The 17,307-nt window shown below is 38.4% G+C and overlaps 1 protein-coding gene and 1 pseudogene across 1 annotated transcript; one reads left to right on the top strand and one right to left on the bottom strand.

Annotated features, from left to right (window-relative positions):
• The first annotated feature begins 5,628 nt into the window (after positions 1-5,628).
• LOC133261050 (olfactory receptor 4C46-like) lies at positions 5,629-6,559 on the top strand (annotated as a pseudogene).
• Positions 6,560-13,514: 6,955 nt separating this feature from the next.
• Positions 13,515-14,500, bottom strand: LOC133261411 (olfactory receptor 4C12-like). The gene has a single exon (XM_061439895.1). It carries the CDS (start codon positions 14,498-14,500, stop codon positions 13,568-13,570), a length of 933 nt encoding a protein of 310 aa, XP_061295879.1. The 3' UTR covers positions 13,515-13,567.
• Between the last annotated feature and the right edge of the window lie 2,807 nt (positions 14,501-17,307).

Below are 17,307 nucleotides of genomic sequence, written 5' to 3'. Positions count from 1 at the left end.
ATGGATGCAGGAGCCTGGTAGGGTGCAGTCCGTGGGGTTGCTAAGAGTTGGACAAGATTGAGCGACTGCACTTTCACTTTTCACTTTCATGCACTGGAGAAGGAAATGGCAACCCACTCCAGTGTTCTTGCCTGGAGAATCCCAGGGATGGCGGAGCTTGGTGGGCTGCCGTCTGTGGGGTCGCACAGAGTCGGACACAACTGAAGCGACTTAGCAGAAGCAGGAGCAGAGACCTAACTTGGCCTTGCTCTTTATTAGCTGCTCAGTCTTGGACAGAATTCTGAACTTCTCCATGTTTCTGTTTCCTAATGTATAAAATAAGTATGAAAATAATAGCAGCAGCCATTTAGTAGATTTGCTGAGGATTAAATACCAACTGTCTGCACAAACACTAAACACATTACGTGTTCAGTTTTAGCTAATATTATCATTGTTATTATAACTATTACCTGTTTCCTGAAGATGTGAGGCAACAGCAACTCATATACTGCTAATGGAAATGTAACAACCACTTTGGAAGACAGTTTGCTAACTTATGCCTTTATTATATCATCTATAATACAATATCCAAACTGTTTTTAAAAATGAAATATGAGGATTAACTTGTGAAATATTCAACACCTGTTTATGAAGGCCAAAAAAAACATTGTTGAGAGAAATTAAATGCACAAATCATTGAGATAAATCATGGATTAGAAACTCATTATTTTTACCATACCAATGCTAAAAATTTCATGAAATTCCAATCTAAATTTCAACAGAACTTTTGGAGAAACTGACAAGCTTATTGTAAAATATGTATAAAGATATAGAAATTTAAAAGAATCTAGTAAAACAAATCACTTGCAAAAAATGAGTTGAAGTAATTACTTAATATCAAAACTTATATAAAGCTCCAGAAATCAAGAGTGTGTTGCACAAGCACAAGAATAAACATGCAAACCTGTAAAATAAGAGAATGTACAGATATAGGACCAAATATATACATTTTTACAAAGATATCAAAGTAATTCAATAGGGAAAACAAGGACTTTTCAACAAACTATGTTGAACATAATTTCAACAAATTATGTTGAATCATTTGGACATTTATAAGGAATAAAATAAACCTCACCATTACTTCACATCATACACAAAAATTAACACATAATGAATGAGAGGTCAATGCATCAAAGGTAATGAAAATAATAAAAATTTTAATTTGACCTTGGGGTAAACTAACATTTCTTAGGTATGACACAATAAGCCTGAACCATAAGACAAATGAAAAGTTAAACTTTGTCAAAATTTTAAATTTTTGACTCATCAGATGACACCATTCTTAAAAGTGAAAATGCAAATCACGGATTTGGAGAAAATTTTGTTACATATATAATTATGTAATTTATATATATATATGATCACATATATATGACATATATATGTGATTAAGGATCTGTGTCTACAATATATAAAGAACAATTACAATTCAGCAATAAAAAAACCCAGAGCTCCTATTTGTAGAATTTACAAAGACCTTGGAAAGAAACTTCACAAAATAAGATATATTAATACAAAAGGCCAATAAAAAAGTGAAAAAGGGTTCAACATCATAAATGATCCTGGAGATAATAATTAAAACTATATTAATTGGTGTCTACATATCCTCAAATAAGGGCTAAAAGGAAAGCAACACTACCAAATAATGTGGATACAGAAACACTGGTCATGTCTCATTTTCTGAGAGATGGGAGGGACAGGGAGGGCTGGCATGCTGCAGTCCAGGGGGTCGCAGGGAGTCAGACATGACTTGGTGGCTGAATAACAACAAATAGTTGCTTTACAATGTTGTGCTGTTTTTTTTTTTTAATTAATTTTATTTTATTTTTAAACTTTACATAATTGTATTAGTTTTGCCAAATATCAAAATGAATCCACCACAGGTATACATGTGTTCCCCATCCTGAACCCTCCTCCCTCCTCCCTCCCCATATCAGCTGTACGTATACATATATCCCCTCCTTTTTAGATTTCTTCCCTATTTGGGTCATCACAGAGCACTGAGTAGAGCTCCCTCGGCTATATAGTCGGTTTTCATGCTAGTTATGTGGGGCTAGTGGTAAAGAACCTGCCTGTCAGTGCAGGAGATGCAAAACACAGATTTGATCCTTGGGTTGGGAAGATCCCCTGGAGTAGGAAATGGAAACCCACACCATTATTCTTGCCTGGAAAATTCCATGGACAGAGGAGACTGGCAGGCTGCAGTTTATGATGTTGCAAAGAGTCAGATATAACTGGGTGCATACACACACAAGCACACGCACACACACACACATGCACACGCACACACACATGCACACATTCCCCAGTAGAGTATATGTCAATCCCAACCTCCCAATTCATCCCACTCCCCATTCCCTTGTTTGGCAATTTCTTCTTATGTTTCACATATTTCACCACATTTGTAACGCTGCCTAGTGTTTCATAATGACCACAAATGAATCCCAGAGGTAATTGTGATCTGAGTTTCTGACCCAGAAATAGATAAATGTCCGCCATTAATTTTATGCCCTGCTGATCTACCTTTCAAGCATTCAATAGTGGTTTTCCAGAAAAGTTTTAATATTGATAGGAAAATAGAAGCTCTTTTTGTGATACAAGTCAGTGAGGAAACTACATCACACTTCCATATACTGGAGATTTGCCACCTTGATATTCACATCACATTCAATTTTCTTAACAGTCCAGATAGAGAAAGGGGATTCCCACATGTTTAGGTTCCAAGTGTAGGAAATAATTTCCCCATTCAAGAATGGGTAATTCTCAAACATATCTCACCAGAAAACCTGCTTGGAAGACAAAGCCTTTTCCTCAAGAGAGATAATTAATTCCTGGGAGAGAAAACAGCAGCTATGAGACAAGGTCCCCGAACCTTATGAAAACCTCTTTAAATACATGTAGCAAGGAGAAGGCAAAAATTATTTCTGTCATCATTCACCTCTCTAGGGCAAGCTTCGTCATGGACAGAGTGCCATTTGACCTCTGCACTCTGCCTCTTGCCCTGCAGAACCAGAGTCCTTTGTTTAAGGTCACTCCTCCATAGCATTTCAAGAGAACCCACTCTAAAGTCAAAACCAGAAAACATAGTTTAACAGGATTTATGTGAAGAAATTTTGAAGTTTAAGGATAGATATAAAGATTTTGTCTTACAAGATCATTTCCTTTTTTAACAAATTTATTGATGTATACTGGACATACCCAAAAAATTGAACATGTTGAATGTATACAGTTGTTCATTTGATAGTGAATTACCTGAATAAGATCTCCCTAAATATGACATCCCAGATGTTACATATATTTTATACTGAGAATTACTTATTACAAGAAGCAGTCAGTCTGGAAATACGATTGTTTCTGAACACCCCAAAACGTCCTTAAGACCATCTAAGACAACTAAGGTAAGTTTCTAAACGGTGCTACTGCTCATTAAAGATTGTTACTTACCATGTATTGTACTCATTACTTCTCAGCACCTTTCAGATACAGTAATAAAGTATTTCATCCTTATCCCAATTATTGAAGAGATCGTTTATAGTTATCCTTAACCTAACTTCATGGTTGAAAAATTTGAGACTCATAGAAATCAAGCAAATTGTAGGACCCAGCTCTCTGATACTAGGCACCAAGCTTTTGGCATTAGATATCTCCTTTAATAAGGAAGACTAATCATAAATGAAAACAAAATTAGACTACATTTCACACACACGAAAGACATTTCATGAATATTAAATGACATAAATCATCAGCTGTTAGTTCCAGCACAAGCATAGAGAACCTTTCCAGGGATCAACTATTATGAATAATACAAGTTTGGGGGGATTCCTTGAGGGTAAAATTGGTAACGATTCTTCCTGAGATCACTGCATAGTTAAGTCATATTATTACTCAAACTGTCAGTTCCATCTCCTAGTTGTACACACAATGATTAAATTAATAGAAGTGCTATGTGTATTCCAAACGCCATAATGAGTGTGTCATATATGTCACCTCAAGTAATTCTTATAACAGCCTGTGAGGTGGATATCATTCTCAGGTCACATAAAAAGAAACAGAATATAATGTATTAAAATCATGTACCCAAATTAGGAAAGTGAAGATAGAAGGATCAGGAACTAATCTGATTTTTCTAATTCTCAAACAAAAACACTTAACCCCTGGGATAATCACTATAGATATTTTTCAGAAGAGTCTGTGAGCCCATATTTTGTAAGGAGATAAAGGAGGAAATATTTGGGGATAAGAGAGGCCAAGGTAAAAGGGCTGTTCAATAAAAGCAGCACCACATTTTTCTTAACATTTGGGAGTTCCAGTATGTTATTATGCTGTGTGTGTGTGTGTGTATGAACTGATTAAACTGCTCCATATAAACTTGCCACTGAAATATTAGAGTAGTATTAATGTGATTATAATTATTACAATCATCTCAGAAAAAAAGACTACTAGTTCAACATTGTTTATTATAACACAGTGAAACAGAGCATGGGTTAAGAATTTGGAGAGAAAAAAAATTAACAAATATAATCTGATCTAACCTTGGTCCTCCCCTTTATTAACACTTGGTCCTAAGCAGAATCCTTAACTTTTTATGCTTTTATTTCCTAATGTATAAAAATAGGTATAAAATGATAGCAGTAACCATCTTTAAGTTTGCACTAAGGCTTAAAATATCAAACGTTTGCAAAATCATTTAGCACACACCAAGTGTTCAGTAGGTCTTAGTTAACATTATCCTTGTTATTATAACTACTAACACTAGTCTCTGAGACTGCATCCTCAGCTGCAAAGTGGATGATATTTTACCAACCACACAGGTTGTTATCATATGAAAAGGGATATGTACAAAATAATTGCTACTATATTGGGCATGCAGCAATCAATTATTTTAAAGTATGCATTATTAGCTGTTGTAAAGTTACTGGACTTAGGAAGCATGCATTACATGCATGCTTCTGAGTACCTCTTGAATCCATTCCTTAAATTCCCATCACCATTGTTCTGTCGCTCCTTATGCAATCATTATCAGCGATCTATTAAAACAACTTGGGTTCTTGTGTCTGCCTTCCACCCCCTTACTTAACTGTGGGCCATTTCATCCAAGACAAACAAAGATCTTTACTAGAATAACATCCAAGATTCCCCTTCATATTCCTGTTCACCAATTCACACATAGTCTCAGTTTTCATGATTCCCCATTTCCAAAAGACTAAAATGAAAATCTTATAGCTTTTCACTTATAGACTTTACACCAAACTTCCACGTCCTTTTCAGGATTTATTGCTACTGTGTATGTAATGTACTGTGTCAAACTCTTAGTCATCTGGAATGAGAAAGTGTACACAGCAGCTCTCCTGCCTGTATGTTTACAAAAGGTATTCATTTCTATAATCTTAACAAAGACTTCACCTGGGAGGCAATGAGATTATTCATGAAGATCTCACAATCTTTTCAATACAAGCACACACATACAAATCAAAAGAATCAATACTTGATAGAATAATTATTATATATTAGAATGAGAAGTTTAATAAACCCAAGGGTGCATTAAGAAAATATGTTTTCTTTTCAGGTAATGCAATTTCCCATCACATGAAACCCATGAATAGGAACAACGTGACAGAGTTTTTTCTACTGGGACTCACACAGAATCCAAAGATGCAGAACATCATCTTTGCTGTGTTTTGGCCGTCTATATCATCACGTGGTAGGAAGCACGCTCATCGTGGTCACTGCTGCTACCAGTTCCTTACTGGAATCCCCCATGTACTTTTTCCTGGCTTATCTCTCCTTTATTGATGCCTCTTATTCCTCTGTCAACACGCCCAAATTGATCGTAGATTCACTCCATGAAAGTAAAACTATCCTATTCAACGGATGCATGACCCAAATCTTTGGGGAACATTTCTTTGGAGGAGCTGAGGGCATCCTTCTTACTGTGATGGCCTATGACCGCTATGTGGCCATCTGCAAGCCCTTGCACTATACAAGCATCATGAATCGGCGGGTGTGTGGGCTGCTAGTGGGAGTGTCATGGGTGGGAGGCTTTCTTCACGCAACCATACAGATCCTCTTCATCTTCCACTTACCCTTCTGTGGCCCTAACGTCATAGATCACTTTATGTGTGACCTGAACCCTTTGCTCAGTCTCGCCTGCACTGATACCCACACTCTAGGGCTCTTTGTCGCTGCCAACAGTGGGTTCATCTGCCTGTTAAACTTCCTCCTTTTGATGGTCTCCTATGTGGTCATCTTGCGTTCCCTGAGGACCCACAGCTTAGAGGCAAGGCGCAAGGCTCTCTCCACCTGTATCTCCCACATCACCGTGGTTGTCTTATTCTTCGTGCCCTGTGTATTTGTGTACATGCGACCTGCAGCTACTTTATCAATTGATAAAGCAGTTGCTTTATTCTACACTATCATCACTCCCATGTTAAATCCCTTAATCTATACTTTGAGAAATGCCCAGATGAAAAACGCCATTAGGAAATTGTGTAGTAGGAAAGATATTTTAGGTGATACATAAATGTGCTTGGAACACAACATTGATTCAGTAGACGCAATGGTCAAAAGGACATTGTGGATGATCTCAGCAAGGAATACTTATGGGATAAAGAAAAAAAATTTAACTGCTACAAATCACAGATTCTGCATTGAGTAGATCAGAAATGAGTGCAAGAAAAGAGAGAAAAATGACCCTTAACTGGTCTTTCCGTATGCATGAAATTCTGCCAGAGTCGGGTTTAGTTTTACTAGCTTCAACCAGTTACATGAATTCACAGGTTTTTCTTCTAATGACAAATTAAAGAAATAATGGAATTTATTGCCATCGAGTAATAATCTCTATAATTCATCACAACCTCAGATATGCAGATGATACCACTCTAGTGATAGAAAGCGAAGAAAAGCTAAATAGCTTCTTGATGAGGAAGAGATAAATAGCCTCTTGATGAAGGAAGAGAGTGAAAGAGCCAGCTTAAAACTAAATATTAAAAAAACTAAGATGATGACATCCGGCCCCATTACTGCATGGCAAATAGAAGGAGAAAAGGTGGAAGTAGTAACAGATTTCCTCTTTGTGGGCTCCAAAATCACTGCAGACGGTGACTGCAGCCATGAAATCATGCTTCTTGGCAGGAAAGCAATGACAAACCTTGCCAGTGTGCTGAAAAGCAGAGGCATTACTTGGCCAACAATGGTCCGGATAGTCAAGTCTATGGTCTTCCCAGTGGTCATATGCCATTGTGAGAGCTGGACTGTAAAGAAGGCAGAACGCCAAAGAATTAATGCCTTCAAACTGTGGTGCTGGAGAAGACTCCAGACTCCCCAAAGTCCCTTGGACAACAGGGAGATCAAACTGGTCAATCTTAAAGGAGATCAACCCTGACTGTTCACTGGAAGGACTGATGCTGAAGCTGAAGTTCCAGACAACTCATTGGAAAAGTCCCTGATGCTGGGAAAGATTGAGGACAGAAGGAGAAGAGGGCATCAGAGGATGAGATGGCTGGATGGCATCACTGATGCAATGAACCTGAACTTGGGCAAACTCTGGGAGATGATGAGGGACAGGGAGGCCTGGCGTGCTGCAGTCCATGGCATCACAAAGAGTTGGACACAACTGGGCAACTGAACAATAACAAATAATCTCTATAATAAACCAAGGAGGCATGCATAAAGATATGTGTGCATACATGCATGCTCAACAGTGCCTGACTCTTTGTGACCCCATAGACTGTAGGCTCCCCTCTGTCCATGTGATTCCCAGGCAAGAATAGTAGAGTGGGTTGCCATTCCTACTCCAGGGGAATCTTCCCAACCCGGGGATTGAAATTGTGTCTCTTGAATCTCCTACATTGGCAGGTGGATTCTTTACCGCTGACACCACCTGGGAAGCAGAAAAAGGAAAGTATCAAAGTAGATGTATTGGAAAGCCAGTAATCAAAATTGACTATTTTCCCAGGTCATGCCCTAAACTTCAATGAACTTCCAGGCAATGATGACAGAATGTTTAGATAATTGTACTACTAACCATGTACTGAGCCAGGACCTGTGCTTAACAGTGTATATATTGAATCACAATCACTAAAAGCCTAATAATTTTTCATTAATATCTGTGCTTGTTTTTATATATCACAATTGATATCATATGGTACCTGCAATATTATAGTATGTAACTATTTAATGCTATAAACACACTGGCCCTGTCTACCTCTGAGGGGTAGATAATGAATATTACACCATTTCCAAATTTCCCTGTAGCCTTCAGCACCATTTAGTATTGCTCATATAGCCCATGCTCTGCTGGTAACACATCAGAAAGAGTAATGACTCGAATAAAAGGACATTTTGATGTCAGAAAAGAATTTCTATTTTTGACATATACAATCACAATCTGTAAAGTACTATAAAGTACATGCCTACTATATAGCAATAGTTTCTACGTGATAGCACAATATCATATGCATGATAAATATTGAATGTGTGGGTGAATATATAAAGGAAAATAATTAAATTCACTAAAATGAAGTCCAAAAAGTAGTACTAGAGGCTAGGGAATTCATTTCTACTTTAAGTTGATTCAACTTCAAGGAAAAGTCTGGCTTGACCTCAGAGGGAACTATAATTTGCTTTTCTTCCTGTTTAAACTGAGGGTGAGAAAGAAATTTAAACTACACTTCTCAGCATATGAGCAAATGCTTTACCTTAATATTCTCCCTGCTCTCAGCAAGATTTTTTACCTTATTAATATACGCTCTTTAAGCTATATTCTTTGGTTAACCTATTTAATTTTCAGTAACAGTTCATCATTAAAAGCTGTTTTTAAAAATGTGTGGCTCTGTCTACATACAAAGCAATTTCAAGATAAATGCACTCCTTTTATTCTTTTTTGTCTTAATTCATTAAATAACAAACATTTTGAGCACACAGTATGTATCAGACGCTGATAGTTGCTGGGGTTGCAATGGTAAAAAAAAAAAAAAGAGAGAGAGAGAGAGACCTGGATTCGGCCTTCAAAAAGCTTAAGATCCACCGAAAAACTCCCAAGAGGGAGTAAAAACTTACAACGAGGTGTTATAAATTATAAACTAGTGGAAGGACAAGGTACCATGAAATGCGTAAGGAATAGAAATTTGTACAGCCACTGCGAAAATCAGTATCAGATCAGATCAGATCAGTCGCTCAGTCGTGTCCGACTCTTTGCGACCCCATCAATCAAAGCACACCAGGCCTCCCTGTCCATCACCAACTCCCGGAGTTCACCCAGACTCACGTCCATCGAGTCAGTGATGCCATCCAGCCACCTCATCCTCTGTCGTCCCCTTCTCCTCCTGCCCCCAATCCCTCCCAGCATCAGAGTCTTTTCCAATGAATCAACTCTTTGCATGAGGTGGCCAAAGTACTGGAGTTTCAGCTTTAGCATCATTCCTTCCAAAGAAATCCCAGGGCTGATCTCCTTCAGAATGGACTGGTTGCATCTCCTTGAAGTCCTAGGGACTCTAAAGAGTCTTCTCCAACACCACAGTTCAAAAGCATCAATTCTTCGGCGCTCAGCCTTCTTCACAGTCCAACTCTCACATCCATACATGACCACAGGAAAAACCATAGCCTTGACTAGACAGAACTTTGTTGGCAAACTAATGTCTCTGCTTTTGAATATGCTATCTAGGTTGGTCATAACTTTCCTTCCAAGGAGTAAGCGTCTTTTAATTTCATGGCTGCAGTCACCATCTGCAGTGATTTTGGAGCCCAGAAAAATAAAGTCTGACACTGTTTCCACTGTTTCCCCATCTATTTCCCATGAAGTGATGGGACCAGATGCCATGATCTTCGTTTTCTGAATGTTGAGCTTTAAGCCAACTTTTTCACTCTCCACTTTCACTTTCATCAAGAGGCTTTTGAGTTCCTCTTCACTTTCTGCCATAAGGGTGGTGTCATCTGCATATCTGAGGTTATTGATATTTCTCCCAGCAATCTTGATTCCAGCTTCTGCTTCTTCCAGCCCAGCGTTTCTAATGATGTACTCTGCATATAAGTTCAATAAACAGGGTGACAATATACAGCCTTGATGAACTCCTTTTCCTATTTGGAACCAGTCTGTTGTTCCATGTCCAGTTCTAACTGTTGCTTCCTGACCTGCATACAGATTTCTCAAGAGGCAGATCAGGTGGTCAGGTATTCCCATCTCTTGAAGAATTTTCCACAGTTGATTGTGATCCACACAGTCAAAGGCTTTGCCATAGTCAATCAAGCAGAAATAGATGTTTTTCTGGAACTCTCTTGCTTTTTCGATGATCCAGTGCATGTTGGCAATTTGATCTCTGGTTCCTCTGCCTTTTCTAAAACCAGCTTGAACATCTGGAAGTTCACAGTTCACATATTGCTGAAGCCTGGCTTGGAGAATTTTGAGCATTACTTTACTAGCATGTGAGAGGAGTGCAATTGTGAGGTAGTTTGAGCATTCTTTGGCATTGCCTTTCTTTGGGATTGGAATGAAAACTGACCTTTTCCAGTCCTGTGGCCACTGCTGAGTTTTCCAAATTTGCTGGCATATTGAGTGCAGCACTTTCATAGCATCATCTTTCAGGATTTGGAATAGCTCAACTGGAATTCCATCACCTCCACTAGCTTTGTTCGTAGTGATGCTTTCTAAGGCCCACTTGACTTCACATACCAGGATGTCTGGCTCTAGGTCAGTGATCACCCCATCATGTTTATCTGGGTCGTGAAGATCTTTTTGTACAGTTCTTCTGTGTATTCTTGCCATCTCTTCTTAATATCTTCTGCTTCTGTTAAAACTACCATATGATTCAGTGATCCAACTCCTAGGAATATACCCAGAGAAAACCACAATTTGAAGGGATGCATGCACCCCAATGTTCATTACAGCAGTATTTACAGTAGCCAGGACATAGAGGCAACCTAAACATCCATCAACAGAGGAATGGATAAAGAATATGTGATACATACATACAATGGAATATTATAAAAAATGAAATAGTGCTATTCACAAAGATGTGGATGGACCTAGAGACTCTCATATAGAGTGAGGTAAGTCAGAAAGAGTAAAACAAACATTGAATAATATCACTTACATGTTTAATCTAACAAATGGTACTGCTGCTGCTGCTAAGTCGCTTTAGTCATCTCCGACTCTGTGCGACCCCATAGACGGCAGCCCACCAGGCTCTCCCATCCCTGGGATTCTCCAGGCAAGAACACTGGAGTTGGTTGCCATTTCCTTCTCCAATGCATGAAAGTGAAAAGTGAAAGTGAAGTGGCTCAGTCGTGTCCGACTCTTCGTGACCCCATGGACTACAGCCTACCAGGCTCCTCCGTCCATGGGATCTTCCAGGCAAGAGTACTGGAGTGGGGTGCCATCGCCTTCTCCAAAAAAAATGGTGCGGATGAACTTATTTGCAAAGCAAAAAGAGTCACACATATAGAGAACAAACTTATGGTCACCAAGTGGGGAAGGGAGAGTGGAAAGAATTGGGGGATTGGGACTGACATATACACTACTATGTATAAAACAAATAAATAGGAAGAACCCACCATATAGCACAGAGAACTCTATTCAGTGGTGACCTAAATGGAAAGGAAGTCCAAAAAGGAGGGGATATATGTACATGCATGACTGATTCACTTTGCTGTACAGCCAGAAACTAATGCAACATTGTAAAGCAACTATACTCTGATTAAAATTAATTTTAAAAAAGAACTATGAGGATCTGTAGAAATCTGTGTGCCAAGTTTAATTTTTAAATATTAATAAAATAAAGTGTTCTGTAGGTTTCCTCACATATGAAAAAGCTTTTAAGAATCAGAAGCCAAATTATATGATGTAATTATTATATAATGTGTTGTTGGTACCTTAACATAAAGATACCAATATTTTCAACAATTATTTTCATAAATCATGTGTATACCCATGGCGGATGCATGTTGATGTATGGCAAAACCAATACAATATTGTAAAAGAAAATAATAAAAAAATAATTTAAAGAAATATAAATGTGAGTGTAGTTTGGCATACCCGCAACTGTTGACAGCAGTGAATAGCAACAAAACAAAGCACAAAAACATATGGAATGAGTTTGTGATGGCAGCAGGCTGGTCTGAGGAACATGGGTACATGGATGCAAAGGAAGAGTGAAATAGAACTGATAGAAGAACAGTATTTTAACTGTTTTAGGGATAATTAAAATTGTCTTGTGATATAAGTACCAGAACGTCAAGAGAAAAACGTTAAAGTACCATAAGCAATAAGTGCAATGTGAGTAGAGATCACTGTTACAGCTGATGAACCAATGATCATCTCTGGATCCTCTGATCATGCTCAGTGGGAAAGTATGTGAAGTGTTTTTTTAATAAATATCACCAGTTCCATTACCTCATTTCTGTCCAAATTGTCTGGAAAGGACACTAGAGTTGCATGTAATGAGTAAACAGTATGTGGACAAAGAGTCACATCTCAGTATGGGTCTCAGCCCTACCACTAGCCTGAAGTTGGGTCAAGCATGCCATCGCTTCACGCATGGGCAAAATCTACACTTTCTCCAAAGAGTGAAATCCTGGCCTGGGAAGTAAGTCCACATTCTAAATGAATTCCTTCCTTGGATACTCATTTCTCAGTCAAAGGGCTTTTATAGAGAGAGCTCATTACCCTTTTTATAGTTAGTGCCTGACATAATTAATGATTGCCTGTGAACTTTTTTGGTTCAAATCACTCTGTTCTGTTCTCTGACTGGACCCCACCTAACACAATATGGAAAATACATAACACAATGCTAGTCTTCTAAGCATGCCATAAATAGTATTTCTTTTACTGTACAAACAAGATTTAATGAACAAGAAAATTCACACACAAAAAATCTATATTGAGGCCAGAGTCCAAAGTAAAGGAATATCATTAGGCACTCTTTTTAATAATCAGTAGTAACCAACACATCTCCACGTTACATAATAAGACTGATTCAAAACTCTAGATTTGTACTTTTTAGCTTCTGAAGATATTTCCAGATTTCCCTTTAATACATAAGTATTTATTGATTAAGAAGGATTAAGTTGTGATAAGGAGAGTGAGAGATGGGAGACAGTAAGTCTGGATTCCAACCCAGGCTTTAGTTCTTGTGCTTAAGTGGCTATCAGCAAGTATTATTCATTCTGTTTTTAGATTCGACATATTCATCAAGAGGCTTGGACTGCTGCTACTGCTACTGCTAAGTCGCTTCAGTCGTGTCCGACTCTGTGCGACATAGAGGGCAGCCCACCAGGCTCCCCCATCCCTGGGATTCTCCAGGCAAGAACACTGGAGTGGGTTGCCATTTCCTTCTCCAATGCATGAAAGTGAAAGGTGAAAGTGAAGTCACTCAGTCGAGTCTGACTCTTAGCGACCCCATGGACTGCAGCCCACCAGGCTCCTCCATCCATGGGATTTTCCAAGTAAGAGTACTGGAGTGGGGTGCCATTGCCTTCTCGAGGCTTGGACTAGAGTACCTCTATTACTTCTATCTGTAATGTTTAATGATTCTGTTTAACTATTATCTGAACGCACTTTTTTCTTCCAGAGTTTCTTCATAGCACGTTTTACCTCGGTATTTCTGAGGGTATATATTAAAGGATTTAACATAGGGGCCACCATAGTGTAAAAGACAGCAACAGCTTTATCAATGGGCAGAGTGGTGACTGGGCGAAGATACACAAAGATACAGGGCACAAAGAATAAGACAACTACTGTGATGTGAGAGACACACGTAGAGAGGGCTCTGCGTCTCCCCTCCAGGCTATAGCTCTTTAGGGAGCTCAAGATGACCACATAGGAGACCAACAGGAGAAGGAAGTTTAACAGGCAGATGAACCCACTGTTGGCAGCAACAAAGAGACCAAGGATGTGGGTGTCCACACAGACAAGTTTCAACAAAGGGTACAAGTCACACATGAAGTGGTCTATGACATTGGGGCCACAGAAGGGCAGCCAGACTGTAAAGAGGACCTGAATGGTTGCGTGGACAAATCCTCCAGTCCAGGCCACCCCCAGCAGGAGGACGCACAGCCTGTGGCTCATGATGGCCGTGTAGTGCAGAGGTTTGCAGATGGCCACGTAGCGGTCATAGGCCATCTCTGTGAGCAGGATGATCTCAGTAGCACCAAAAATGTGTTCTGCATAGACTTGAGCCATACACCCATTAAACGAGATTGTCTTGATCTCCTGAAGGGAGTCCACAATCAACTTAGGAGCTGAAGAAGAAGAGTAAATTGTGTCTATCAAGGAAAGGTGGGTCAGGAAGAAGTACATGGGGGAGTTCAGAGCCTGGCTGGTGGTAATGGTAACCACAATGAGCAGGTTGCCTGAGAGGGTTACCATGTACAAGACCAAAAACACCACAAACACTATTTTTTGCATTTGGGGGTTCTGTGTAAGACCTACTAGAATGAACACAGTCACATTCCTTTCATTCTCCATCATTGTGGTGTGGGTAATAAAAATTCCGGGAAAGAATGCTTTGCCTTAAAAAGAAAAGAAAAAAGAACCGTAAAAAAGTAAAATACACTGAAACTCTGCCTTTTAACAGTACTCTGATAATGTCACAGATGAGTCTTGCTTTTCCCAAAACTCTGTAGGAATAGTATCTTAAAAGTTATTTTAGTTGACCTAGTCTTTTTTTATTCTGGTCTCAAACTATTTTTATAAGACATAGAGTAACCAGAAGAAAGAAATTCAGTTTCCTTGGCCATAGTGTCTGAAATACTTTAATGGAACATCAATTTATTGGAATAATTTGGACATTAGAAGTAACAATTTTGGAGGCTAATTTAAAAGTTTGTGCACAAAATAATGTGAATTTAAAAATCACAAAATAGTCCATTTTACAAATTATGTAAAAATGGGGAAAAATTTAGTGAATATACTTATTGAATTAGCATTTAAAGATTACAGATTTTATATACATCTTTTAAAAATAAAGTTCAAATTTAAAATTTTCACTTATAAAATTTTATATACTTCTCTAATGTATGTTAAAACATATGTATAGAAGATTGGTAAGAAAAATAATTTAATACATTGAGGACATTTGCTCCTGAATGTGAGATTATGGTTGATATTTTATTTCCCATGTTCTTCAGTATTTTCCAAATTTCTACAGCTTACATAACTAATTCTATGATTAGAAATTAAATATAATCTTCATGTTTTGTCTTAGAGTTCTAAAGCTGAAACTATGTGGTTTTAAACTGATTGGAATATGCATGAGAAAACAGACATAGGGAATTGGATTTTGACACATCATGGGACCCCAAGAAATATCTAAATATAAGTAAAGTAACTGCTCTAATGTACTCAAAATTGTTATCAATTCACCAGCTAGATATAGAGTAGGGGCAGGTCTGGGTACTCACTGCTTTGAGAAAATTACTGTGAGCAGTGAGGCTGCCCTGACTGCCCCATGGGTCTCATAATTACCCTAAATCCCATCTTTATTCTACCAAGCAAAGATTATTGACCTCTGCATTTAACTTACACCATTTATACTTGTAGCCAATAAGTCCTCTGAATAATCAAACCGATCAGTTTACTCCAAAGTCTATTTCAACTTCCTTGATAAGGAATATACATATTAGTCAATTAAACTTTAAGGTAGAATATAAAACTAAGTTTTATTAATGTTCACTTTTTCCATTATTCTCTTTATATACTCTTAAAGCAAAAAAAAAAAAAAAAAAGCAGTGAAGAGTAAAATGAGTTCTCCCAGTTACACATGGTCAAGTTGAATAACGAGGTATGTGGAAAGGAAACCTCTTGCAGATGATCCCATCAACTCTTCATTGAGAAGCTAGCTTTAGAATTTCAAGCTCCATGATAGTGGTCTCCCTTCTGGATAGGTCAGTGCATCAGAGAATCCTTCCAGGGAAAAGAATACCTGAGCAACAAGTTAAATGTACTTCTAATTGCCAGTTCTTCCCTAGAGAAGATGGCCCTTGGGGGAACCAGGAACCTAATAATACATTTTTATAATTTCCTGAAGGCCTGTACCAAAGGTTGGATTTCATGATCAAGATAACATAGAAAACCTCAAATATGACTCATTCATTTTTATTATTTCACTTATTGTTTCAGCTTCTTGGAAACCTTGAAGTAATCAGGACATAATTTAAAAATAGTTCTATCTTATCAATGTCTTTGATATTCTCTATTAACAGATAGACTCAAACACAAGATCATTTTCTTTCTCGGTACTAGATTTAGCTGTGCCTATTAACATTCAAATCCTCTACAATACATATTTTTGGAGAAATGAGAAATAAAGTATTAATCTCACTTTATTATTATTCCAAATAGGAAAAGGAGTACATCAAGGCTGTATATTGTCACCCTGCTTATTTAACTTCTATGCAGAGTACATCATTAGAAACGCTGGACTACAAGAAACACAAGCTGGAATCAAGATTGCCGGGAGAAATATCAATAACCTCAGATATGCAGATGACACCACCCTTATGGTAGAAAGTGAAGAGGAACTCAAAAGCCTCTTGATGAAAGTGAAAGTGGAGAGTAAAAAAGTTGGCTTAAAGCTCAACATTCAGAAAACTAAGATCATGGCATCTGGTCCCATCACTTCATGGGAAATAGATGGGGAAACAGTGGAAACAGTGACAGACTTTATTTTTTGGGGCTCCAAAATCACTGCAGATGGTGATTGCAGCCATGAAATTAAAAGCTGCTAACTCCTTGGAAGGAAAGTTATGACCAACCTAGATAGCATATTCAAAAGTAGAGACGTTACTTTGCCAACAAAGGTTGGTCTAGTCAAGGCTATGGTTTTTCCTGTGGTCATGTATGGATGTGAGAGTTGGACTGTGAAGAAGGCTGAGTGCCAAAGAATTGATGCTTTTGAACTGTGTTGTTGGAGAAGACTCTTGAGAGTCCTTTGGACCACAAGGAGATCCAACCAGTCCATTCTGAAGGAGATCAGTCCTGGGATTTCTTTGGAAGGACTGATGCTAAAGCTGAAACTCCAGTACTTTGGCCACCTGATGTGAAGAGTTGACTCATTGGAAAAGACTCTGATGCTGGGAGGGATTGGGGGCAGAAGGAAAAGGCTGGATGGCATTACTGACTCGATGGACATGAGTCTGAGTGAACTCTGAGAGTTGGCGATGGACAGGGAGGCCTGGTGTGCTGCGATTCATGGGGTTACAAAGAGTCAGACATGACTGAGCAACTGAACTGGACTGAACATTATTATATACATTATTATAACATTTATTAACACT

This window comes from Bos javanicus, chromosome 15, assembly GCF_032452875.1.
Source record: "Bos javanicus breed banteng chromosome 15, ARS-OSU_banteng_1.0, whole genome shotgun sequence".
Lineage (NCBI taxonomy): Eukaryota > Metazoa > Chordata > Mammalia > Artiodactyla > Bovidae > Bos > Bos javanicus.
This window is presented reverse-complemented; position numbering and strand designations above follow the sequence as displayed.

Excerpts from the sequence above, each read along its gene's own strand:
- LOC133261411 (XM_061439895.1), bottom strand. The coding sequence starts at position 14,500 with ATGATGGAGAATGAAAGGAATGTGACTGTGTTCATTCTAGTAGGTCTT.